This window comes from Chrysemys picta, chromosome 8 (assembly GCF_011386835.1).
Source record: "Chrysemys picta bellii isolate R12L10 chromosome 8, ASM1138683v2, whole genome shotgun sequence".
NCBI lineage: Eukaryota > Metazoa > Chordata > Testudines > Emydidae > Chrysemys > Chrysemys picta.
The window spans coordinates 23,447,270-23,471,703 of NC_088798.1; the positions used below are offsets into that span (position 1 = coordinate 23,447,270).

The following is a 24,434-nucleotide window of genomic DNA, read 5'->3' on the forward strand; positions in this document are numbered from 1 at the left end:
TCCTGGCATGCTAGGATCAGCTCAATAATTGCTTGCACCTTCAGGTTAAGTTATTTTCAGGACCCAAACATGTGGTTATTCCCTGTGAGGAGCAAATGTAAAATGCTGCCTAGTCAACTTAGTGGGACCTCACTACTTCAATTATAATTTGCTAATTCAGATTTATTGCCTTTAAATATCGAGTTTCAAGGGACTACCATCAATGCAGGCTTAATTTCATCCCACTGATGAAGGGGGTTTATAAAGGTCCCTGCGGTGAAAGCCAAGGGGGAAAATATCAGTTTGATGCTTTCGCTAAGAATGTCAAGGTGGCACATACATTATTAGGCGATTACACGTTACGGCTCAGCACTGTACAATTATATTGTGCCTGCCTGCATCCGGCAAGATGGGCTCTGTCCTTTCATGCCCTCCGCTCCCGGGGTCTCCATCGATGCAGAGCAGCCGAGTGACTCTACCCGGAGCATCGTGTGCCAGTCCTTAATTCGGGAGAGAGGAGCACTCGTTTATCTTCCCACGGGACTAAAGCGCCCGTTGCTGAGGTTATGGTGTTCGGGGTGGATCTCCTCCATGCACGTCTAAGAAGGTATTCTAAGGGCAGCCTCGTGTATTATATAGGTGCAAATCCATTTATTACATACAACCAAGGTAATATTTTTTCCAGCTTGGAATAATTCTCATCAAGTGTACTTCAACGCCCGTCTTGATTAAAAATCCTCTTTCCAGCAAGGGCAGAGGAGTTTCCTTCTCTTTAATCTTGGGACCTAAGCCTTAGTGACATTGGTTTAGAAGCTATAGGTAAACCAAAGGACCCCTAAAGGCCATGGAAAAAATGAGATTCGCTTACAGAGCCTAAAAACTATAGAATAAGAGGGGAGCTGAAGTCAAACGCTTTGGGAAAATTAACTTCCTGGGAAGCAGGAACCTACCACCTATATTACTTGTTTAGATTTCTATTGTGTGCTGTCCTAACATGAAAGTAAATGTAACAGTGTAGCCCAGTCACATCAGAGAGATAACTGGCGAATCCGCAGCACGTGAACGCCTGGTAAAAGGGTCTCACAACATCATTCTGGTGGCAAAGTTGCCCGACAAGTCATTTGTAAAGCGAAGGTCACATATAAAACCGATGTTTGTTTACAATGTAGACATAAACGATTAACTCAACCTCTACTCCCAAACCGACAGGTATTTTCCAAAGGGAGTTGGTATTTTGAAATCCTCCAGCATTAGTTGTCCCCCTTCAAAATAAGTAAATACAAGTCTAAATATTAATATACTGCATATTTCAAATCATTTTATATTGTAATTGAGGGAGAAAGATGAGGTGAAATCCCCCCTCTTTAATTCCAAATCTCTGAAGTTAGAGAAACCAACCTTTCCTGGAGCTCTTCGGTAGGCTTTGTGCTCCCCTCTCGATTTTAGTTTGCGAGCAGAAGTTTCTTCATCCTCCGTCTGAATCTGTAGAGAGCTAACGACACTTCAGGATGATTCTCTGGACAAGGCATTAGGCGGAATGTTTAAATATACAGCCCTAAATTCTGTTCGAAACCCTAGCTCCAGTCCCCCAGCTCTCAGAGTTCAGCAATTTCGGGTGGCTAGGCTTTCTATCATACTAACTGTCATAAACCTAGTCATAATAAGAAAAAAACACTGTCTGCCTTGCTGTCTTTCCGAGTTTACGCTGCCAATAGCTGACATGGATATTAGGATTAGGTTGAAAGCGAAACTCTTCCTATCTAAGGTCCGATCGGGTTTAGGGTCGATTTTTGTCCAAGGAGAAATTTCCTAGGGCCCGATCTATGCAAACATCTTTGCAAATGAATGAGTAGTTGTAGCCAGTGACTTTCTGAACTCAATGGAAACTATCCACCGGTGTGAAAGTTATTCAGGTATTTAAGATTTCGCAACATCGGTCTGTAATCTGGATAATATTTTCAGAAAGCTGGGGGTGTGCATTAAGCAACAATGTTGACGAGGTTTATCTCCTCGCAGGATCTCTTGAAAATAAGAAGACTCACCCGATCGTCAGAGAAACTTGCATTGTTTCCAAATGTATAAACAGCGAAATCAGCCGCTCGTAGTCTGTTTTACATAGCGTTGACAAAAATGCCTTGCATCTATACATTTACCTTTAGACAGAACTAAAACAAAACAACGGGAGAGAGGAATGGGAAAATAAACAAAACTTTAATTAAAACCACATGGATATGATTTAGTTAAATACCTACACAGAAGCAGACACAGGGTATTACCTCCTCACCTGCAAGTTGCAAAAGTTGTTGCTTTAGTCTAATAAAAGGGTTCAGAACGCATCGGTACTACCGTATTTTGTTTGGTGGAACTCTATGGGGATTGTCCCTAGAATCATAAGAAAAACGCACAAATAATCTACACAGAATCATTTACCGATTAGAATCACCTCTAATTTTTCAGAAACTCTCTGGGTAGTGGACAGCCAACTCACACCAGGCTCTGTCCAGGTCACGATAAAAGATACAGACGCTAATTAGCAACATATTTTATTCTTTTAGGCTTGATTCCAAAACTACAGCAATGCCATAACCTTTAGGCTGCTCAGATGTTCCTTTTTTATCTTAATGAGAAAGGTTTTAATGATAGGAACTTGGCGATATGGGTAAGAACAAAAAATAGTTAGGTGGTTTTAGAATTTGCTGCGTTTCTCTGGGCGACACAAACATATCAGGCTTCGGCGTTCAGCAGAATAGATAAAACCTACAGTTCACACATACTCTTGCTTTCCCTGATATTTGTCTTCTTTGTTAATACAGAAAGAGGTGTAACCCGAACCTTTGTTTAGATTTGGAGGAGAAGCTGTGGCAAACGATGAAGACGGAGCTTTAAAAAAAAAAAAAAGTTAGCGGTGCCTGTGTGGGTTTTTTTTTTTTAAGAGCAAAAATCTGGAACAGGTTTGCTTGTAACGATAAAGATCTTAACATGTATAGAAGGCGGGTTTTACACAAGGAGGTGAGGCTAGAAAGCCAGCAAAAGGCTGCGAGGTTGTTTTTTTTTTTCTTTGCGAGGTTCCACCCACTTGAAAACAAAACTTTTTTTTCTGAAGGGCCTCACACCAGTGAAGTTGGGAACAGGATCTTAAGAACAGCCTTGCAAGTAGTGGCAACATACGGGCCTTGGAGTCTTTATTTTTTTCCGCCCTTTAAAGGTGCTTTTGTGTTTTCTCTGTCGGTGGAAGCGCTGCCCTTTCTGGAGTTGGTATGTGATAAGAGGTCCTAGCAGTGCCATGTATTGGAAGAGCGATCAGATGTTTGTGTGTAAACTGGAAGACAAGGACGTCCCTGCGCTTGGTATTTCCACTGAGAAGGTGAGCTGATCCTAGGCAAAACCCAGAAGCGCTGCCGGGAACGCGAGTGGTCGGTTTCTCAGAGATGCAGGCTAATGTTACCAACCTTCGGGCTACATAATTTTTCGAGTTTCTTTAGACGTGGCAGTGGATTATAATTTGCGAAGCACATCTAGATAGCTAAAGTGTACTGCCAGCAAGGAAGAGGCGGGGGAGGGGAGGAGAGAATTGTTTAGCTTTTAGACCCACTAGGGCCTTTAAATTAGTCTGAATAAATGAACATTCAAATCAGCACGATAATTTGAACACTAACGCTGTAAACGGATACTAGTACTCCTAATTTAAGTCACCAACGCTGTAAAAGCTGGTTATATTAAATAAACCTTAGTTTAGCAAATGTGTACCCACAAACTAGAGACCGAGCCTTTAGTATCTCTATATGAGCGAGCGAGAAATAGGCTGTGACTATATTAACTTGCCTAGGAATATTTAAAGTATTCAGGAGCTCGCGGTTATTTTATGACCAAAGCAAAACTTCCATTTTTGGTTAAAAGTTTAAAAAAATACTGTGAAAATAGTAGTTTTGATTAGGAAAATTATCACGCGTAGTGAATATTAAACTCGTAGGGATTTTTAAGCAATATCACATCCGCTGATCTGTAGATTTGTACTAGCTGTGTATATACGAAGATTTAACCTTTAATCTCTACTCATTTCATTTTAAGGAACCAAAAAGTGGATGTTTCCCCCCTGTAGCTATAGTGTGATTTCAGTAAGCTTGGAAAACTAGGAAGTAACTGCGGGGTGTGTGTATCAAAACAATCACGCACATACATACACACACACTTTCCGAAACGCAACGTGTACGTAGAGCTGGAAGGATTTGTGTAATAGCGCTCCCGATTGTATTGCTTAAAAAAATGTTGACCCGCGATTGAACAAAGGTGCGATTTTTTTAATGGCACCAAATTAAATTCAGCTGGATATTTTCCATTATTCGATCCGCTTTCTGCGCCGGTTAAAAATAATCCTTTAGGAGCTCAACTGTTGTCTCTCATTGAGCTCTTAAGTGGCAATTTACACCTTAAAGAAACGAGTGTAAGTCACTGGCGGCTCTAATTGCAGCAAGTTTACCGAGAGCCGCTGGCTCCCTTGACTCCGAAGCATTTTCATTCAAAGCGTCACTGGAACAAACACCAGGCTGCTGAAATCCCGCTGTAATTAGTTTTCAAGTGTCCCATTAAAGCTCTCTCCCTTTGGGGTTCTCCAGCGCGGGGGCCGCTCTGCACGGCCCAGCCGTGCCCTTTTAATTGCAGTTATTAAAGAAATAAGCCCCCACCAGCCCGGCTGGAGGAGGAGAAGGGGGGAGGGTATTAACCTCCTGCCCCCACCCCGGGGGTCAGGCGCGCTCCTAGGGCACCGGGGACGCACTCGCGGTGGGGCCAGCCCGGAGCTGCCGCCGCCACCACCACCTCCCATAGGAGCCCGCGGGCATCGCCTCCGGCTCCAGGTGGCCTCATCAGCCCCCCGCCTGGGGTGGGGGGCTGCGGCGCGCTCAGCTCTCCCGTTTCCCCCTGCAGTTCCCGGGGCTCATGGCCGAGGAGTGCAGGAGAGCGGCGGCCCTGGCTGGGGGAAGGCGGCGGAAAGGCGCCGGGGAAGGGGAGCTGGTAAGTGACGGCGCAGGGGTTGGGGGGAGAGGGCGGCGCGGGGCGGTCCGAGCGCGCTAACAGGCCCCCGCTCTCCCCCAGGTGAGCCCCGAGGCAGCAGGGGACGAGGACTCCTGCTCTTCCTCTGCCCCGCTGTCCCCCTCCTCCTCGCCCCGGTCCATGGCCTCGGCCTCCGGCTGCGCCCCCAGCAAGTGCCTGTGCAGCAGCTGCGGCCTGGAGATCGTGGACAAGTACCTGCTCAAGGTGAGTGAGTGCGCGCCGCGACCGCTGGGCCCCGCCAGCCTGGCCGCGCAGGGAACCGGGGAGCTGCAGCTCCGCGGGTCCCAGGCAGCGCCGCCCCCAGCTAGCTGGAGTCCGAGGGCGCTGTTGGCTTCAGCAGCGAGCCTTCCCCTCTTGAACCCTACCCGGCTCCAGCTCCTTAGCATCAGCTGCCTTGCCTGCAATGCCCCACCGGGCGGGGGTCGCCTCCGCAGCCTGGTGAAATGGGGGTGACTGGCTGGCCGCCAGGGCTTTAGTTCAGCCCATTCCTCTCCCGGGCTCGCGTTAGACTGGAGGCGAATGTAGTCCCCCTCGATTCCCTTGTGTACAAAGCGCTGGGGAGACCAATGTGAGGAACACAGATTGTGTCCGAAACACCCTGATTCGTTTCAGCAGAGTATCTGGCTCTTGCAAACTATTGTGTGGGATCCCTCTTTAGCAACGGGCTGCTCGCACTTCAGGCTCGGCAGCAGGGCTGGTAATGCGGAGAGCGCTCAGTGAATAATTTCGCTTCCTTCTTTTAAAACCGCCTCTTTCTTTTTATAATGGTTCTTGGGGGATTACTTCTTTCCCTCCCTCTCCTGTCCCCGGTCTATGATGCAAACCTTTACAGAGCCTTAGCGGCAAGAATACAAAGCCTTTTGCATTTGAAATCATATCAGGAATTTGACTCAGGAGACTATCGACTTTTTTGCTTTTACTTCAAACAATTCACCATTTGTATCTTATGATCAGCAAAACCTAAAACACGGAGTTCCAGATTCTTTGCCTTCCTATCTTCACTTTGAACTGTTCCATTCTGGAAAAGATAACTTTTGCTAGCAGTCTATAGTTAAATTTGAAAACAACAAAATACTGACCTCTCTTTGTTTTTGCCACCATCATGTTAAAATCCAGTATGTTCATTTTTCATGGTTTCAGATATTGGCCATTTCAAATTGCATCTGACTAGAACTGCAAAATAATACCCGGGTCCGGTGAAATGCTGGCCCCACTGAAGTTAATGGCAAAACTCCCATGGATATAATTGAGTTATCCCTGGTGTCTTACAAAAAATACATGTTTAACATTTTGTGATTTGAAGTATTTTAAATAAGCATAATTAATTGAATGGGCAACTCCCATTGTTGATTTCAGAACTAGTTCTGAAATTACATAAAAACAAGTACATCAAAAGCATATGGCTGCTAATATGGGAACCTCTGTGAGTAAAATGCCAAACAAATTGCTAAGTACCTGTATTGTGAAAGTACCAGGAAAAATGAATCCTACACTTTGATTTCAGTCTGACTAATCAGTAACTGTTAGGGAGTTATATTTTGTATTAAGTGTTGAGAATTTACAGTATCTAGTACAGAACAATCTCTCCATAAGCCACACTATTTATATATGAGTTTTACTGGTTTCACTTCAACCACGAATATTGGGGTGCTTAATTCACAATCTTGTTCCTTATTAGTGCAGCTGGGTTATGCAAAGTACAGTAATCCCTCATTTAATATCTGTGGAGCTGCACTACCAAGCATACTTTGTAAGTGATGAATGACATGTGGGTAATGTGGTACAAATCACCAGCCACTAACCTGAGTTTGAATAGGATTTGTTCAAGAGAAAACCAATGGTCTGCACGTCCTGGAGTTTAACATGCAAATTCACAAAGTGAAATACTACACTATGGTGTGGTGATCTCTACCCACAACTTAGGCTTTGTCTAGAACAGATAAAAGGTTGTTTAGCAAAAATATTTCAAGTAATACCATAAATGTGGGACCACTGAGTGTAAATAGAATTTAAAGTCTTAAAAATGTGTTCTCTGCTCACAGTTGGCCCTGAAGTTGCCCACAGTTGGATTTGAACAGATATGGAAGTTCTGTACAGTCTATCTGCATTATGGATGACTTAATTTCTGCCTAATGAAATTTGCCTCGTCCTTGACACACCTTCTATACAATTGTTCCTCATCCATACCCTGAAAATTCTGGCAGCCTGGGCATTTTATTTTCCGATATTTGTCCCTGATCCTGCAGACATGTATGTTCTTAACATTACATGTGAGAGCAGTCTCATTGCGGCCAATGGGACTACTCCCATGTGCAAAGTTAAGTACATGAGTAAGTGTTTACAGGAAGTGGGGGGCTTTAGTTGAAAGGCAAACTGTTGATGCTACTTTGAGAGAATTCTAGAATTAAGTGTTTTGGGAATTCCAGGAATATGTTGCCTCAGGAAACACTTTCTTTAAAAATAAGATAGTAAGCTACTCAGGCCATGGGCAGTTTCTTTTTCCTGTCCTGTATTATGCCAGTTACATTGTCAGTAGCTAATAAAAAGACATTTTGTGCATTTTGACATTCTAAAGGGGAAGTTGCTTTTCAGAAGTGTTCTCGAGCTATAGAAATAAGTTAAACATCTTGGGTTGGTTTAGTAGCTTCTGTAGCGGGAGAAGGAGCTACACTGGAGCAGTATTACCAGTCTCAATTGTTCAAAAATCATGAATTGGACCTTAAAAGATCAAGAGACTGGTTATGAAACCAGTTTTTCATTTGCTGTCTGGGTTAGAGCCTTTAGGATACACTTGGGTCTGGGTTAGAGGCTTTTGGGTGCACTCGGGTCAGGATATCCTGCTTTTGTCCACAGCCATGAGGCTAGACAATTTACCTATCATTTTTAAAAAAGTCACTTAATCACTTGACTCCATAAGCTCCATAAATAAACAACCACTTACCCAACACTCTCAAAATGTTGTCAGAACAATTAGCACTGCTCGAGGCATTTTACATTTCTTTTCTCTTTTTATACTTTGTTTGCCCTTTCAATTCAAACGTTATCTTGAGGGTTGGAGGGGTAAGGGTAGGGGATGTATATTATATATTTATGCCGCTTTATTATTCATTGATGGTTTTAGATAGAGGGAAAAGTAACTAGAAAAGAATGTGTCTTCATCTTTACTTCTTCTAACACTAGTAAAGCCAAAACCATTGTTCGCAATAGTGGGAAATACTTAGTACAGGCCATTTTCCTAGAGACTTGGTTCAGCCCAGATGCTTTTGTTCCACCTCCTCTAGCAGTATAACCATTTTCACCTGGCTTGTGGGGATCAATTGCTGACAGCCATTATCAACAGGGCAGTTTCTTACCATGGACAAGGATATTGAGAGGTGTAGATCAGCATTAAATTATGATCTGATAAATCTGTTAATTTGTTTTGTCTTTGTTTCAATAAAGACTGCTGCCAATATGATTATATATTGAGAGAATATGCTGGACAATATGCAAACAACTTTATATTTTAGTATAATAGGCTGAAATTTTTCTCCTCAAAACATCCTTCATATGCATACATTATTTTGTAGGTTATTGTGATAAGTCAACTACGACGAGGGTGACCAGATGTCCCGATTTTTATAGGGACAGTCCTGATTTTTGGGCCTTTTTCTTATATAGGCTCCTATTATCCCCCCACCTCAGTCCTGATTTTTCACACTTGCTGTCTGGTCACCCTAACTACGACTCGTAGGGCAGCATTCTGATCTTTGACTAAAGACACAACGCTACTTATATCAAATCTGCTACTGTGCTGCATGCAGCAAACAGATTTTGAAGATCTTTGTTTGAGGCATCTGATATTAGAATCTGGCTCTGAGAATGAACATTTCTGATCTAGTTTGTTGCTTGGTTGCCACTTTCATTAAAATGTTGTTTTTTCCATAATGTTATTACTTACTTTTTATCATAACTGGGAGTCCTTAACATTCAGTATTGGTTTTTGACCAAATTAATTTATTGTCCTTGCAAATATTAAATGAGACCAATGTAGAAAATCTGTTCTACACTTTATCAAATAATAAAAATGCACAATACTAACATTATAGACAAACAACTTATGTTTCCAAAACACTTTAGATAGACTATTAATAATAAAAATGTATAGAGCTTTTCAGAATTGTTGATAACCTACTATTCACTTTCTGTGACTAAGGGTACGTCTACACAACAAGTGCTACAGTGGCACAGCTGCAGTAGCACTGTAGTGTACACACTTGCTACACCAACAAAAGGGGTTATTCTATCACTGTAGTATTCTTCCATCAACCCAGCTGCATCTACGGGTTAGGGAGGAAGAAGGAGAGGAGTAAGATCAACTTAACCACATCACACAGCACATGAAATTTTTCACAGCTTTGAATGACTTAGCTAGGTTGACCTAAGTCAAACAGCATTATAGATTTTACATTAGAACTTATTTCCATTGTTTCTATAGTTCAAAAACTGCTTTGAAAATCTTAGCCCATAAACTTAATTACAAGAGTGCAGACTCAACTGGTAAAACAAAGTTGAGATGTAATTCGTGGCTTGTTTTATTTGGCAAATGTTCTCTGCACTTAAATCTCAAAGCACTTTATACATCAATTGAATTTAGCGTTTTCTGTTGGTCGGATCTTTTTTGCAGATAAGGGAACAGACAGCGGCACAGAGGGTTGGAAAAATTATCTAAGTCACTTGAGGCCAAATTCTGCTTTATTACTCAGCTGGTGTGAGAGCAGAACTAGGCATAAGATGTCCATGTTGGCGCCAGAAACCGAACCCAGATCCCCTACTTCCCATTATTATACTTTAAACACAAAACCACAAAAGCTCGTACTGAGGATCTCTATTAACTTCAAGCGTAGTTCTTAATTGACATAGATGAAATTTGGAACATTATTTTATAGAATCCTAATGTGTTGCCTTAAAAAAATAAATACAAACTTTGATTATGTATGGTATATGCTGATAGTCTGTGGTACATATAAGAGTATGGACTTTTGCCTCCCTATTTACATAAATCAAAAACACTCCTTCACAGTTTGTGCTACCAAATTGGTATGTCTTCTTTCTCCCTTTCATAGGTAAATGATCTCTGCTGGCATGTACGCTGTCTCTCGTGCAGTGTTTGCAGAACCTCTCTAGGAAGGCATACCAGCTGCTACATCAAAGATAAAGATATTTTCTGCAAACTTGATTATTTCAGGTACATCATATGACTCTTAAAAATGGAGCTCATTTTTCTGGGGCAACAAGCGAATGAGACACCCGGATGTTCACTTAGGCTGGTATTTAGGTTGTCTTTCAGCTTCACTATTTTCAATAGTCACTATGCACCAGAGCCTCAATTTCCTTAAGAAGGGCTTGGGGAAACCTTAAGCAGTTTCTCTAAATGTAATTACATCATAATAGTTGTGATATATTATTTATTTAATGTGCCATGTTGTGTATAATAACTAGAGCATTTATGGAAAAGATCCCTCACTGTTAAAACCCATGAGGCAACTAAACCATCCACAATAGAAGTCAAGGCCCTTGCAATAATACAGACTCTAAAGTCATCAGATTAATACTTTCTTTTAATAGTGCTGGTTCAAGATTACAAAGTAGAGCTTTGATGTTCTATTCCAAGAAAAAGTGGATAGAATTCCTTGTAACACAAGCAAGACCCTTAGGACACCATAGAAAAGTATTAATTTTTTAAAAAATCCTATTTTGCTGTTTTGTATCTCCATGCAACCTGTAAACAGCATGTTCCCACAATTATAATGTGTTGATTTATGAGCACTTGGTTTCAGAGGTGTGGTGGCATGCAGTGCAAGATTAGGGTAAGATTCTGTGAAATGTGGATTATGGTAACTTGTACTGGCTTCAAAGGGAATTGAGGGGAATTTGCAATTGACAAAATCAAGAGTGAAGTCCTGGCATCTTTTCGAAGTCAATGGGAGTTTTGCCGTTGACTTCAGTGGAGCTAAGATTTCACCCCAAATCCAAAGCAGGTAGGGAATATTCAGCCATGAAATAAACTGATCATCTGTTGACGCTCTAATACCAAAAGAGAATAATTTAAACTAAATAGTAATTTAAAATCTACTGATGAGTGCTTAGCCCTTTTGAAAAAAACTAGGCTAGTTGTTTAGGTTTCTTGGAGCCTCAGTTTAAGCATCTATTTTGGAAGATATTGGTGTCACATGTAATCTTAAAGAATAAATATCCATGCTTATAATATATATATATATTCTAGTCACTATTTTCCAGATTCTAGATAAAGTTGGATATTTGAAGTTCTTCTAAAGATCGTAACAAAATTAGATGCTGTACTTTTTTCCCCTTGTTATTTCCTGGAATGTAATCTCTTTCCCTCTAGAAGCTTTCTAGATTCTATTTTCTCTGTTTTAACTTTCAGTTAGCAATTGAACGAAGACCCAAATTATTTGGGCAACGTGGAATATGTTTGGATAACTGGGAGGTCGTAGAACACTAGATAAATAGGACAGGGAGACAGTTGACAATGGATTAAAAGGGGTATTTAGACAGTGGTGGGGTAAATGAATATTTGATTCCACTTCAGTGATTAAATACATTTTGCCCTCTGACTTAAAGAAAGCATTAAATTTGTAATTGGACGGTAGCCCTTTTTTTAAAACAATCAGATGCAAACTTTTAAAATTGCTTCTCCAGAAAAACAACGTAAATTCTATTGTCATCTAACCAATGAACAGAGTCAGTGCACTTACTACGAATCCCATGGACTGTTTCCCCATCAACAATTTACATTGTTTACTAATTTTCCTAGGGTGGTGGTCATGTTTTAGATGATTATTTCTGTGACTTAGCCTTTTGTTTTCCCTTCTTTGCCGTAGGCGGTATGGAACCCGTTGTTCTCGTTGTGGTAGGCACATCCATTCTACTGACTGGGTCCGAAGGGCTAAGGGAAATGTGTATCACCTAGCATGTTTTGCCTGCTTCTCCTGCAAAAGACAGCTTTCCACTGGAGAGGAATTTGCTTTGGTTGAAGAGAAAGTCCTTTGTAGAGTACATTATGATTGTATGTTGGACAATCTAAAAAGAGAAGTTGAAAATGGTAATATGCTGCTTTTATTAAATTCCTAGTTTGACTCTCATTTAGCCTTAACTAAATTTGCTGCTATTTCATCTTTTATAAGAAAAGCAGTACTCTAGCTTTATTAAGGATAAAGGTGCATGTATTTCAATTAAAATAATGTTCAAACTACCCAATATATGTAACTCTTTCATTATAATATGTTCAACTCACTTTCTATCTTTCTGAAGAAAGCAAAGTAAAATATGTCTAGTTTATCCAGTTGGTCTGAGACATTGTAGATGTAATGCTAGACCAAATCCTGCTCTCCCTTATGTCAGTGAAATCTGGATGTCCATGGAATTACTCCAAATTAATACCAAAGTAATTTTGAATAAAACAGGACCCATTGTACAATTCCATAATAACCAGCTAACAAACATTAGAAATCTTTTCCAGAGTAGTGTGACTTATGACTAATATCATTCTGAATCATCAATATACAGAATTTTTTTTTTCCACATCAGGGAATGGGATTAGTGTGGAAGGAGCATTACTAACAGAACAAGATGTTAATCATCCGAAACCAGCAAAAAGAGCTCGGACCAGCTTCACAGCAGATCAACTCCAGGTAGAGGCAGCATTGTGAGCACTGAAAACTGACAGTTCAGAAATACATAAAGATTTTATGCAATGAATGACTGCAAACTGATATAAATATAGTTACATATGAGCAAACTATTCTCTGTTCTAAACTATTTAACAAATTATCAAGACATGGCATGTTTCTGGAATACTTTGTTAGCTTTAGCAGTTTAATATGAAATAGTTACTCCTCTAGCTTTTTGTTTCCCTCAGGGCAGCTAGTAATTGTGCAAAGTGGAAACCAAAATGTTGATCTAGTATGACTGCTTGATGAAATCCATTTAATCAGACATTTATATCACTATGCATAATTATAGTAAAGAAAAAATATCTTCAGAATTATGTATTATGAAAAAATATACAAAGGAAATGTACTTCATATGCCTTCTCAGGACACTAGTGTGTTGGAGTTTTAGATTTCATTATACCACCACAATCAGCCTTTTAATGACCATCAAGATTGTGTCCTCAGAATTGGAAAGTATTATGTTCACATCAGCATAAACAGGAACTCTCAGGTTGGCTCCAGTCAAATTAACCCGTCCTTATTTTATATGGCGAGGGGGGGTGGGGGGTGGAATAATTGAACTACTTTCTGCTGGTTTGTCTTTTGTGGAGGAAGGACCAATCTCTCTCTGGTATGCTTAAGTATACTGAAGATTGTAAATATATGTGACTTATAAAACAAGTATTAATGACTGTCAAATGAATATTCCTTGATTTTTGTCCCCACCCCCTTAATAAGTGACTTTTCCAAAACATTCAGATCTTGAGACTACCTATTAAAGCATATTCTCCTCTATATTTAAGAGTGGAATGTTGGCTTATTTTTCAGAATCTTCATTTCACTACTCAGCGCTACCTGTTTTAGGTCAAAAATATATTTTCGTAGAGAGGGTGGGGTTGGGGCAAAGTTAAATACTGAAAGAGTGTATTTGAAACTTACGCAGCATGAGAATATCATGGTCACAATTTACTCTTTTGGTTTGGACGTATTGTATAGTATGAAGCATTTTCCAACATCCCTCTATACCAGCTCAGTCAGTGGATATACTTCTTATGATGAAGAGATGGGAGACTCCGCGTGTTGTGGGGGCTGATGAATCAAAACTCTTGTGTGGTCAAGTCTGCTCTAAAGGGGGCTGGCTGGCTGAATCTCCTCTGTCACTAGGGCTTCCTCCTGCATCATGATTGCCTTGATTATGGCCCACTAAGATTTACATCTTTGGACTTAGTCTCTGATGTGAAGTTGTTCACTGGTCCCTATCCCCCAAGAAAATAAATAGCTTTTCAGTCATGGAATAGTTCAGATCATTTGATCTTTGAGGAAAAATCTGATTTAGCCTTCTCAAGATAAAATCTATGACCAGTGTCAACCCAATCATTACAGGGGTAACAGCAGGAATAGACTCCAGCTCCTACAGGCTACAAAGGTGGCATCCTTTTGTGTCCCATTTCATATTTGTGCACGTGGTGTAACACACTCTTTCCGGTTTTCATTCCTGGGTCAGCACTGAACATTTAGGGCCTTGTCTTCTGCGGTGACTACCAGAATCACCAAGACAAAATGGTAGTCCTTACTATGTGTCTCCTTCCATAAAGCCATTCTGTCATTCCTGGCCTGACTGATGGATTGCTGCAGGTAGAATCAGAAGCATATATGTGCTTGGTAGAGAGTAGGATGCAGTCTTGTCTGAGAACTCTGGGTGACAAATTGAAGCAAATGATTGAGAATCTTTTTCAGCTCAGTAATTCATGTCTCTCAGGTCAGGTCTGATACTCAGGTCAGCAAGATGTTTCTTTTGCAGACTCAGTTTCTGAAACCGAAGATGCAATTCAGTTCCTCAACAGTGCTTTACTGTTATAGTCTAGTGTGTTCTTATTGGTGGTTTGGATTTCTTAAAGAAACAGCCTGATGTAAAAAGCTTGCCAAGCACACTATATGTAGCCACTCTTAAATTTGGCTTCTCTGCTGCCTTGATCTGAGCTCTGTCTGGCCAGCCTATCCTCCTTCCCTGGCAGTTGTAAAAAGAGAGTATTCAGTAGGAATTGTCCCTAGAGTGGCCCAATAGAGTGGTGGTAGTGGACATGAAGCACTTAAGCCAAGGCGTAATAATGTGGCTGTTGGCTCTTGGTGGAGACTGGTCTCTGTCTGCTGTCAAAAACCCACTTTGCCATTTTTGCCCCAAGTTGAAGGAGTAGGCAGTGATAATCCAAACAGAAGTGCAATATGTAGATTGTATATATCAGCAATGTGGGGGAGGAGGGAACAAAGAAGTATCTTGTACTCTTCTTCTTGGCAAGAAGCAATTTCCCTTCTCTTGCTGCTATTCAAACTTCTAAGATTCTGAAATCCAAAACAACTGGCTGAGCTGGAGCCAGAACCCACCAAGAGAATAGGAATTGCACTAATCAGCGCACCTTCTGAATTGCCTCAAATGAGACCTTTAAGCCCCCTCTCAGGTTAAACTGATCGTATCCTACTTCCTCAGGATGATTGAGAGGAATGTTCTTCAGGTTTCAGGGTCCATTAGATTTAGGATTGAATGACTTTTGCTGTCCAAGTCAACCTTAGCGTACTTTGCCCTTAACCTCAATGGGCAGAGCCTTTTTGAAGATTGCATTTTCTAAATTTAGCATTGTCCTTGGCTTCTGGAGTTAATGCTTCTTTCTAAATCACCACCTCTCCCTTAGATATGATCTTTTGATCTGGGCTCAGATTGTTCTATCCCACCCGGCACCTGGTCCTGCTTGGTCTTTCCTCGTGGGTCAGAAAGCTTCCCTCTGGAGCCATGAAAGAACACATGCAGTGTTATCTTTATATCAGGCATATTAAGGTTTCCTTCTATCTACATCGAAAGAACTCTCTATGTTGGGGCATTCACAAAGGATCTGACTTTCGAAGAACAGCTTCTAATGCTTCACCATCATCTCTGGTTTTAAAACTGCATTGAAGCAGCACATGGTGGCAGGTATAGATGTCAAATTATTCTGAATATGGCTAAGTGCTTCTATGATTCAGAATAATTTGACAAGTGCTTCTATGGAGATTGTGGATGTGGGGAAAGGTTCTCTTCCAGAAATATGTAAAGCAACTCCCTGGGTGTGTGTTGCATACCCTTTTATATCACTAAAGAGACCTGATGTGGGAAGCTTCTAGAAACGCATTTATGGAAGTCTAGGCTTATAGATGTTGTAATCCATCCATCTGTTCTTCTCTGGTACCCACCACATGCCTGTTTTGGAATTGGAAGGTGCTTTTCAAGTTCACGCTCAATAGGTGGAAAATTGAGAGGTAGTATTCTCGATCAGCCTAGGCATCCCACCCTGCCATCTCTCATGTTGGTGAAGATGGGACTAATTTCTCCCTTAAACGTTTTTATGGAGTTTTAATATGAACAGAATAGAATTTTTAATGCTCAGGAAGTCTGAAGAGGTTCATCCAGCTAACTTCCTTTATAGGAGGAATAACATAGTAATTGACTCTTACGTAGTGCTCTGTATTCAAAGCACTTTACAAACTTTGACTTCACAAGAGCTTTACTTTTTTCCTGTTTCCATCTGCTGGTAGGAGGACTTATACCCACAATATGGGCTGGCATATTGGGACATGGAGAACCCAATTAACAAGTAAGAAACTATCTCTTTTTTTCATATAAAACTCTGAGTGACAGAATGGGTATTTATTTAAGACAAACTAGAAAATAGCTGCTGATGTAAAATATTAGCTCTGTAAATGAGCTAAGTCAAATTATGGAATAGATTCAGGTTTATAGCTTTGGTTTATGAAATCTTAGAGGGATGGGTGAATTGTTATAGCAAAACTGAAAATTGACTAATATGTGGTAGAATGATTTTGCCCATTGGATATTATCTCCACAACCAATTTAAAAGGTAATATGTATAAACCAAAGTACTTTATCAATAAAGTCTCTTATGCTCTTATTCTCTGGGTTCTATTGTTGTTCATACTCAAAGCAAACTCATTGGCAAATCTAAGTGCTGGTGCGGGCCAAATGGAGTGGGTAACTATCTATATCTAAAGTGTTGGACTGGAGAATATAGTCAAGGTGGTATTTGAGGGCTTATATGATGTAGTAAAGAGGTGATTCTGTTTCTAAGGCTGTCCTAAATCTTGATTAAACCATTTCTGCTTTGGATTCACCTCTACAAGATGTCAACGAGCTTCTTGCGTGAACTGGAGAGCTAAGAAGAGAACCTGCTAGTTTAGACTGCATCTAACCTACAAATTTTCCCTTACACATATGAAACAAAAGTGTGTCATCTAGCAGCACCACCCCGATTTACAAACTGTCGTCCAGGCAGAGCTAGATGGTAACAGGCTGACCCTTCTTATGGTTTCTAAGAGAAACAGAATACATAGAAAGGGGACATTAAATGAATATTCAAATTGGGGAGTGTGATTACCTTGCCTCAAAAAAGACAAAACACTTGTGGGCCTCTTTTGTACCACACTTCTCAATGGAAGCAATTGCTATAGTTGCCACTGGAATTTTATGGTACTATTCATAGGAGAGGAGTTGGTCCATGATATTGGAAAAGAGAGAGGAAGTGGTCCATGAAACACTCAGTTTGGTCCACGCTATGAAAAAGTTTGCAAACACAGATGTCCCGTTTTTAAAGGGACAGTCCCCTTTTTGGGGGACTTTCTGATATAGGTGCCCATTTTTGTGCACGCACACGCCCCGGTCCTGTTTTTACCAATTGCTACCTGGTAACCCAACATACATTGCAAATGCATCATTGGTCCCCAAAGTCCAAAAATGAGCAAATTTAATTTTCCTTTCTGCCACTACAGAGTCACCAGCAAAAGGCCATGCAGTTTCACTTTGTTAAATTAGGAAAATTCTCACACCTTTATAATTGGAGACCTTTCATATGAAAGGACTCCAAAGTGCTTTACAAACTACACCTCTACCCCGATATAACGCGACCCGATATAACATGAATTCGGATATAACATGGTAAAGCAGTGCTCCGGGGGTCGGGGCTGCACACTCCGGCGGATCAAAGCAAGTTCGATATAACCCAGTATCACCTATAACACGGTAAGATTTTTGGCTCCCAAGAACAGCGTTATATCGGGGTAAAGGTATATATAGTTTGTCTCTGAGCATATGAATAATTTACTAGCTACAAAAATGCAGTCCTTCTCTAAGGGTAAAACAGAAATGCTTAATGATGTACAGTTTAGGACAGAAAGTGAAAATTTATTTTCCAGTTGAAGCTAATGGAGGAATTTAGGCAAAATTAGAACTTAGTCAAGACACAAGTTAAATTGACATCCACTTTTGCAAAAGATGCCATTCATTTTTAATGACAAATGATCAGTTTTTCAGTTTTCAAAACATTACACCCTATCATCCTAATCCTATGCTGAGCTATGTCTGGCATTGCTTAGGCTACATCTACACTACAGGGGGGGGCGGGTGTCGATTTAAGATACGCAAATTCAGCTATGCGAATAGCGTAGCTGAATTCGACGTATCGCAGCCGACTTACCCCGCTGTAGGGACGGCGGCAAAATCGACCTCTGCGGCTTCCCGTCGACAGCGCTTACTCCCACCTCCACTGGTGGAGTAAGAGCGTCGATTTGGGGATCGATTGATAAATCGATCCCCGAGAGGTCGATTTCTACCCGCCGATTCAGGCGGGTAGTGTAGACCCAGCCTTAGTGAGATTAGCCAGGAGTAGGTCTGTTATATGCAGCCTGTGTATTATTCAGAGATGGATTAAAGGTAAATGTGGCATAAACTCAGGACTTCAAAATTACATACATATTTCAAAAGCAACAGAGGGTCCTGTGGCACCTTTAAGACTAACAGAAGTATTGGGAGCATAAGCTTTCGTGGGTAAGAACCTCACTTCTTGCATCTGAAGAAGTGAGGTTCTTACCCACGAAAGCTTATGCTCCCAATACTTCTGTTAGTTTTAAAGGTGCCACAGAACCCTCTGTTGCTTTTTACAGATTCAGACTAACACGGCTACCCCTCTGATACTTGATACATATTTCAGGGCAGCTGGAAAAGGATTAAGTGGGGATCCTCTTTAGAATACAGGACCTAGATTGATTGATTTAGTCTTTTTAAACCTGTCAACCATGGAAAGTTCATTCTGTGCCCCTATTATGTATTCAGTGGTCTGCAGTTTATACACTTTATCTAGCAACAACATTTAAGTTAGTCTGCAGTGAATTCTCTGCCATAATCCCTCTCTAGTGCAGTCGTCAGACCTGCATTTCTCCCACCACTACTGCAAACCAGAACAAAGAAAAATGCCTCTTCCAATTCTAAGTGTCTGAATGTGGCCATTTTATTACTCTGAGTAAGAGATTATCTCTGAAAATGATGATTTTAAAAGGATAAACTGGGACAACGTGCTTGGGGGTTAAAGAGCATTATTCCCTTATACTGATGAAGGGATATGACCATGAATTTGAGAGAAGCCTGTAATATCTGATTTGCTAGCACTTACAATACTTAATTTTTTAAAAAATCAACCTTTTACCTTTTCAGGTTATGCAAGCACAGTTTGCTCAAGACAACAATCCAGATGCACAAACGCTCCAAAAACTGGCAGAAAGAACAGGCTTGAGCAGGCGTGTGATACAGGTGACTGTACTAAAGTTATTTCACTAACACAATGTCCAAGTTATACAAAACCTGACTTACTCAAAGTGCGTAGTACTGCAAGTAAGAAAATTGCTAATTCCTTAGTTGGAAAGAGATCTAATCTGGTAGTTTAAACATAACTGCAGATCAAATCTTTCGTGCAAAGATTGTTTAGAACACTCATATCTGTTAGATGACAATGTACTGTATTCATCACATACTTTGGGTGGGGGATACAATATACAGACACCTAAATGAGTTTTATGTTTTTAAAAAAAATCTCTTCAATGAATACGTTATGTTGATACAAAATTTGCTAGAGACAAAAATGAAACTTATTGATTTCATTTTTTGAGCAAGATGTAATTGAGTTTACTCACTTTCCCCCAAAGCTGCTGCAATACATTGTACAAACGCTGACTAAGATTTAGAGGACATCTACTGATCAATCTCGATATGGGTCCTGACTTAAAACCTATCCTCATGCTATCTAAAACTTAAAGGAAGTTCAAATCCAGAGTCAAACTTTGTGTCTGGGGGACCCCCTTCATTAAACAATACCACTTTGATCCAACCATAGTGTAAGGGCTTTCCTTTCTATTTTCACTCATCCCTGGGTTAAAAACTTCACAGAATATTTCTATAAGAATGGCTGACTTCTATAATCCCTGGCTAACGGGTTCAAACTTCTTAAAAAAAAAAATGGAGGCTAGATTACTTTAAAAAAAAAAAAAATCCAACCTGGCATACCAAGAATATTTCAACATTCTTGTCAGCAATGTAATGGTGATCTAGTCACAGTTCCATGTGCTCTGTGACACTGACACTGAATTCAGCTTCAGCTGAACTATAAACTTGAGGATTTTATTAAATTAAATGTCAAAATTAAATACAATCAAACATGATTTACATTTTGCTCCTTTTCAGGTGTGGTTTCAAAACTGTAGAGCACGCCATAAGAAACACGTTAGTCCTAATCATTCATCGACTGCTCCTGTCACAGCAGTTCAGCCCTCTAGGCTGTCTCCACCAATGTTAGAAGAAATGGCATACTCAGCATATGTACCCCAAGATGGGACAATGTTAACTGCTCTACATAGTTACATGGATGGTAGGTACAGTAACTTACTGTAACTCTTCAGATCTAAGTACAAAATTATCCATGCTTTCTTTAGGTGAAGCAAGAGGATTTATCAGGTAATGTAAATAATAGTATAGTAAAAAAATCTGCCTATCACTTCTCATTTCCAGTATTCTCTCTAACCTCTCTTAACACCTATTACTAGGGCCCTACCAAATTCACAGTCCATTTTGGTCAATTTCATGGTCATAGGATTTTAAAAATTGTAAATTCCATTATTTCAGCTATTTAAATCTAAATTTTCACGGTGTTGTAATTGTAGGGGTCCTGACCCAAAAAGGAGTTTGGGGGGTGGGGGGTGGCTGGGTCAGTGTCACAAGGCTTTTGTGTCTCTGGTGTGTGTGAGAGCTGGGTTTGCGGTACTGCTACCCTTACTGCTGGCTGGGAGCTCAGCTCTGAAGACCGTGCTGCCGCCAGCAGCAGCGCAGCGGTAAGGATGGGATGGGGTGGTATTGCCACCCTTCTGCACTGCTGCCTTCTAAGCTGAGCTCTTAGTAGCAAACCTCCCTGGCCACACAGCTCTGAAAGGAACCGCACAGAAGTAAGGGTGGCATGGTATCATATTGCCACCCTAACTTTGGCGGGGCACTGCCTTCAGAGCTGGGCACCCAGTCCACAGCCACCACTCTCCAGCTGCCCAGCTCTGAAGGCAGTGAAGAAATAAGGGTGCCAACACTGCAACACCTCTAAAATAACCTTATGACCCCTCTGCAACTCTTTTGGGTAAGGCCCCCCAATTTGAGAAACACTGGTCTCCCCTGTGAAATCTGTATAGTATAGGGTAAAAGTAAATAAAAGACCAGATTTCCCAGGGGGAGACCAGATTTCATGGTTCATGATGTGTTTTTCATGGTGGTGAATTTGGTAGGATCCTACCTATTACTGTAGCTGCTCCCTTTGTTGTACTAGCATAGCTGAGGATTTGGATATAAAGATCACTGTGTACTTTCTACATCAGTGGTTTTCAAAGTGCGGGTTGCGACCCAGTACTGGGTCATGGAATGGAAGGCACTGGGTTGCGGCGGCTCTGGTCAGCACCGCTGACCAGGCCGTTAAAAGTCCCGGCGGCGATGCTGCCCGGCTAAGGCAGGCTAGTCCCTACCTGTTCTGACACCACGAGCAGTCAGCAGCAGATCCGGCTCCTAGGCGGGAGGCCCCCGGGTCTCCGTGCACTGCCCCCATCTGAGCACCAGCCAATGGGAGCTGGGGGGGGAGCAGTGCCTGCGGGCGAGAGCTGCACAGAGCTGCTTACACGCCTCCGCCTAGGAGCCAGACCTGCTGCTGGCCACTTCTGAGGCGCAGTGAGGTCCGTGGTGAGAGGACTGGTGGGAAGCCTGCCTTGGCAACCTTGCTGTGCCGCTGACCGGGAGCCACCTGAGGTAACTCCATGCCCTACCTCCATGCCCCAATCCCCTGCCCCAGCCCTGAGCCCCCCCCCCCCCACCTGGAGCCCCTTCCTGCCCCCCAAACCCCTCATGCCTGGCCCCACCCCAGAGTCTGCATCCCCAGACCACAGCCCTGACACCCTCCTGCAGCCTAACCCCCTGTCCCAGCCCAGAGCTCCCTCCCACACCCCAAACCCCTCATCCCCAGCTCCATTGGGTCATGGGCATCAACAATTTTCTTCCACTGGGTCACCAGAAAAAAAGTTTGAAAACCACTGTTCTACATAATAATAATGCTGGTGATGAGAAATTATATTAAACACACTTGATTTGTTGCTGTTAATTTAAAAATGTAATTATTGCTCATTTTTAGTTAATCTTAAATTAAAAAGTGTTTAGAGTAAACATTTTATTTTCCAATTCAGGATTTTTAGACACTATTAGTTTGGAATTTGTATTTGAAGACTTGAAAGGAGAACTAGAGATTAGGGAACATTTAGCAACTTCATTGCAGACTAAGGCTCTCTCCACACTGGCATACAGAGAAACCTGGCTACTACAGTGATCGCCAAACAAGGTCATAGGTGCTGACTTCCCCTCTGCCCAGTGAGCGCTCAACACCCGCCCCTGCACGGCTCTTGCCCCTTCCCCAAAGTCCCTGCCCTGCCCCAGCCCTGTCTCCATTCCCCCAAGCCCTGCCCCTGCCCTGCCCTGCCTCTTCTCCGCCGCCTCCTCAGAGCGCAACGTGTCCCCGCTCCTCCCCCTCCCTCTCGAAAAGTTCGAAGTGCTGCCAAACAGTGGTTAGGCGGCGGGGAGGTGGGGTGGGGGGGCGGGAAGCGCTGGGAGGGAGGGAGAGGAGCGGGGATGTGGCGCGCTCGGGGGATCTTCGCTGCCAGTGGGAGCGGAGCATCCGCTAATTTTTCCCCCTGGGTCCTCCAGCCCCGGAGCACCCATGGAGTCAGCACCTATGAACCAGGTTACCAGAATCTAGTTCCAGTTTGTAATGTAGGCTGGACTTCAGTTGTTTCAACACCACACAAATTTGAACCATATTTGTAATTAGGTTAGGGAACAGTTGTATTGTAACCAGGTTTCCTGAGATGGTTGCATCTGCCATGTAGACAGGATCAGTCTGCTTTCTTCTCAAGCTGCAGGATAATATGCATGGATGGAAATGGCACTAATAGCTTGTGACCCAGAATGAAGAAGTTGGAAACAATTTTAATGCCATTAAAACTGGCTAGATCCTGTAATTGTGCTAAAGCAATGGTTCTTAACCAGGGGTGTGCGTACACCTGGGGGTACTCAAGTCTTCCCGGGGGTACTCAACGCATCTAGGAGTGTGTGGCTTTTTTTGTTGTTGTTGTTGTTTGGTTTTTTGGTGTTTTTTTTTTTTCCAACTTGAGGGTTGCAGCCCACAGGGGGTCATGGGATGGGTTTGGTGGGTTGCAAGTGCAGGGTTGGCATTAGGGGATGACAAGCAGGGCAATTGCCTGGGCCCTACAAAGCTAAGTTACATGTTTCAGCCCCAGGCGGCAGAGCTTTTTCTTCAGACAAGGCTCATAAGTGAAAAACCAGTTTAAGTATCACACTGAAATCTAGTATTTATATTGCAGTCTATTTATAATGTTATGGTAAAAGTGAAAGTAAGCAAAGTTTCAGTGATAGTGTGCTGTGGCACTTCTGGATTTTTGTCTGATTTTGTAAGCAAGTAGTTTTTAAGGAAGGTGAAACTTGGGGCATGCAAGACAAATCAGACTCTTGAAAGGGGTACAGTAGTCTGGAAAGGTTGAGAACCACTGTGCTAGAGAAGAGCCCTTGCTGAGGTTAGTGAAATTAGTGCAGTTCCCTTGTGACACAGTCATCATAGTACAGTGTCTTTTTTTTTTTTTTTTTTTTTTTTTTTTTTTTACTAGCTTGCAATGTTTTCTACTTTCAATGCAATTGACCAATAAATCTTTCTATTTTTTTAGCTCATTCACCTACAGCACTTGGACTCCAGCCCTTGCTACCCCATTCAATGACACAACTGCCAATAAGTCACACCTAATTCCTTTCTTTCAGGGATAAAAGCTAGTAAGGATGTACTCTTAAGAGTCATTTATTGTGTATTAAAATATCGTTGAAAAGATATTAATGTAAATTTTTTATTTAACATCCAAAGCATTTTCAAGACCATTTTGCTGCCCAAGTACGTAAGTATAGTTGGCCTGCAAGACACTTTTATGGATTCTGCATAAATAACTATATGTTGTTTACAAGGCTTATTAAACACCTTTTTTGTATTGTCTGGAAGTAGTCCACTCTAGTTATGTATTTGTTAATTTATTCATCATCAAGAGCACTTTGCCTAAAAGAAAGGACTGATAATTGTGCAAAATGTTTACAATTCTTTGTGAAATTGTAGTTTATCATTAGTTTGTATCTGTAAGTTATTGTTATAAAAAGTATTACCTGTATTTGAGTTATATACAGCCTATACTTTAAAGCTTATGTCTGTGAGTTGGCAAAATAAACTTCATTTGCAAATATTTTCAAAA

The 24,434-nt window shown here is 41.5% G+C and overlaps 1 protein-coding gene and 1 long non-coding RNA gene across 7 annotated transcripts; one reads left to right on the forward strand and one right to left on the reverse strand.

Annotated features, from left to right (window-relative positions):
- Nucleotides 1-446: 446 nt before the first annotated feature.
- Nucleotides 447-24,434, forward strand: LHX8 (LIM homeobox 8). Of its 5 annotated transcripts, XR_010589660.1 has the most exons (11): nucleotides 2,505-2,638; nucleotides 3,215-3,343; nucleotides 4,903-4,989; nucleotides 5,071-5,232; nucleotides 10,134-10,255; nucleotides 11,913-12,133; nucleotides 12,619-12,722; nucleotides 16,308-16,366; nucleotides 19,273-19,368; nucleotides 20,296-20,479; nucleotides 23,868-24,434. XR_010589660.1 is itself a non-coding variant. In XM_005302417.5 (10 exons), the coding sequence occupies exons 2-10, from the start codon at nucleotides 3,263-3,265 to the stop codon at nucleotides 23,942-23,944; spliced, it is 1,134 nt and encodes a 377-aa protein (XP_005302474.1). In that variant the 5' UTR covers nucleotides 447-586; nucleotides 3,215-3,262; the 3' UTR covers nucleotides 23,945-24,434. The 5 variants fall into 5 exon arrangements, 4 of the variants coding, with proteins under 4 accessions (XP_005302474.1, XP_065410139.1, XP_005302476.2 ...); XM_005302417.5 differs by lacking the exons at nucleotides 2,505-2,638; nucleotides 16,308-16,366 and adding an exon at nucleotides 447-586; XM_065554067.1 differs by lacking the exon at nucleotides 16,308-16,366.
- Nucleotides 454-2,408, reverse strand: LOC135972995 (uncharacterized). 2 transcript variants are annotated; one of them, XR_010589662.1, is made up of 4 exons: nucleotides 2,264-2,408; nucleotides 2,022-2,144; nucleotides 1,378-1,471; nucleotides 454-1,241 (listed from the first exon to the last, which is right to left on the reverse strand). It is a non-coding gene; the product is annotated as an uncharacterized LOC135972995 (long non-coding RNA). The 2 variants fall into 2 exon arrangements; XR_010589661.1 differs by having other exon boundaries at nucleotides 1,378-1,495.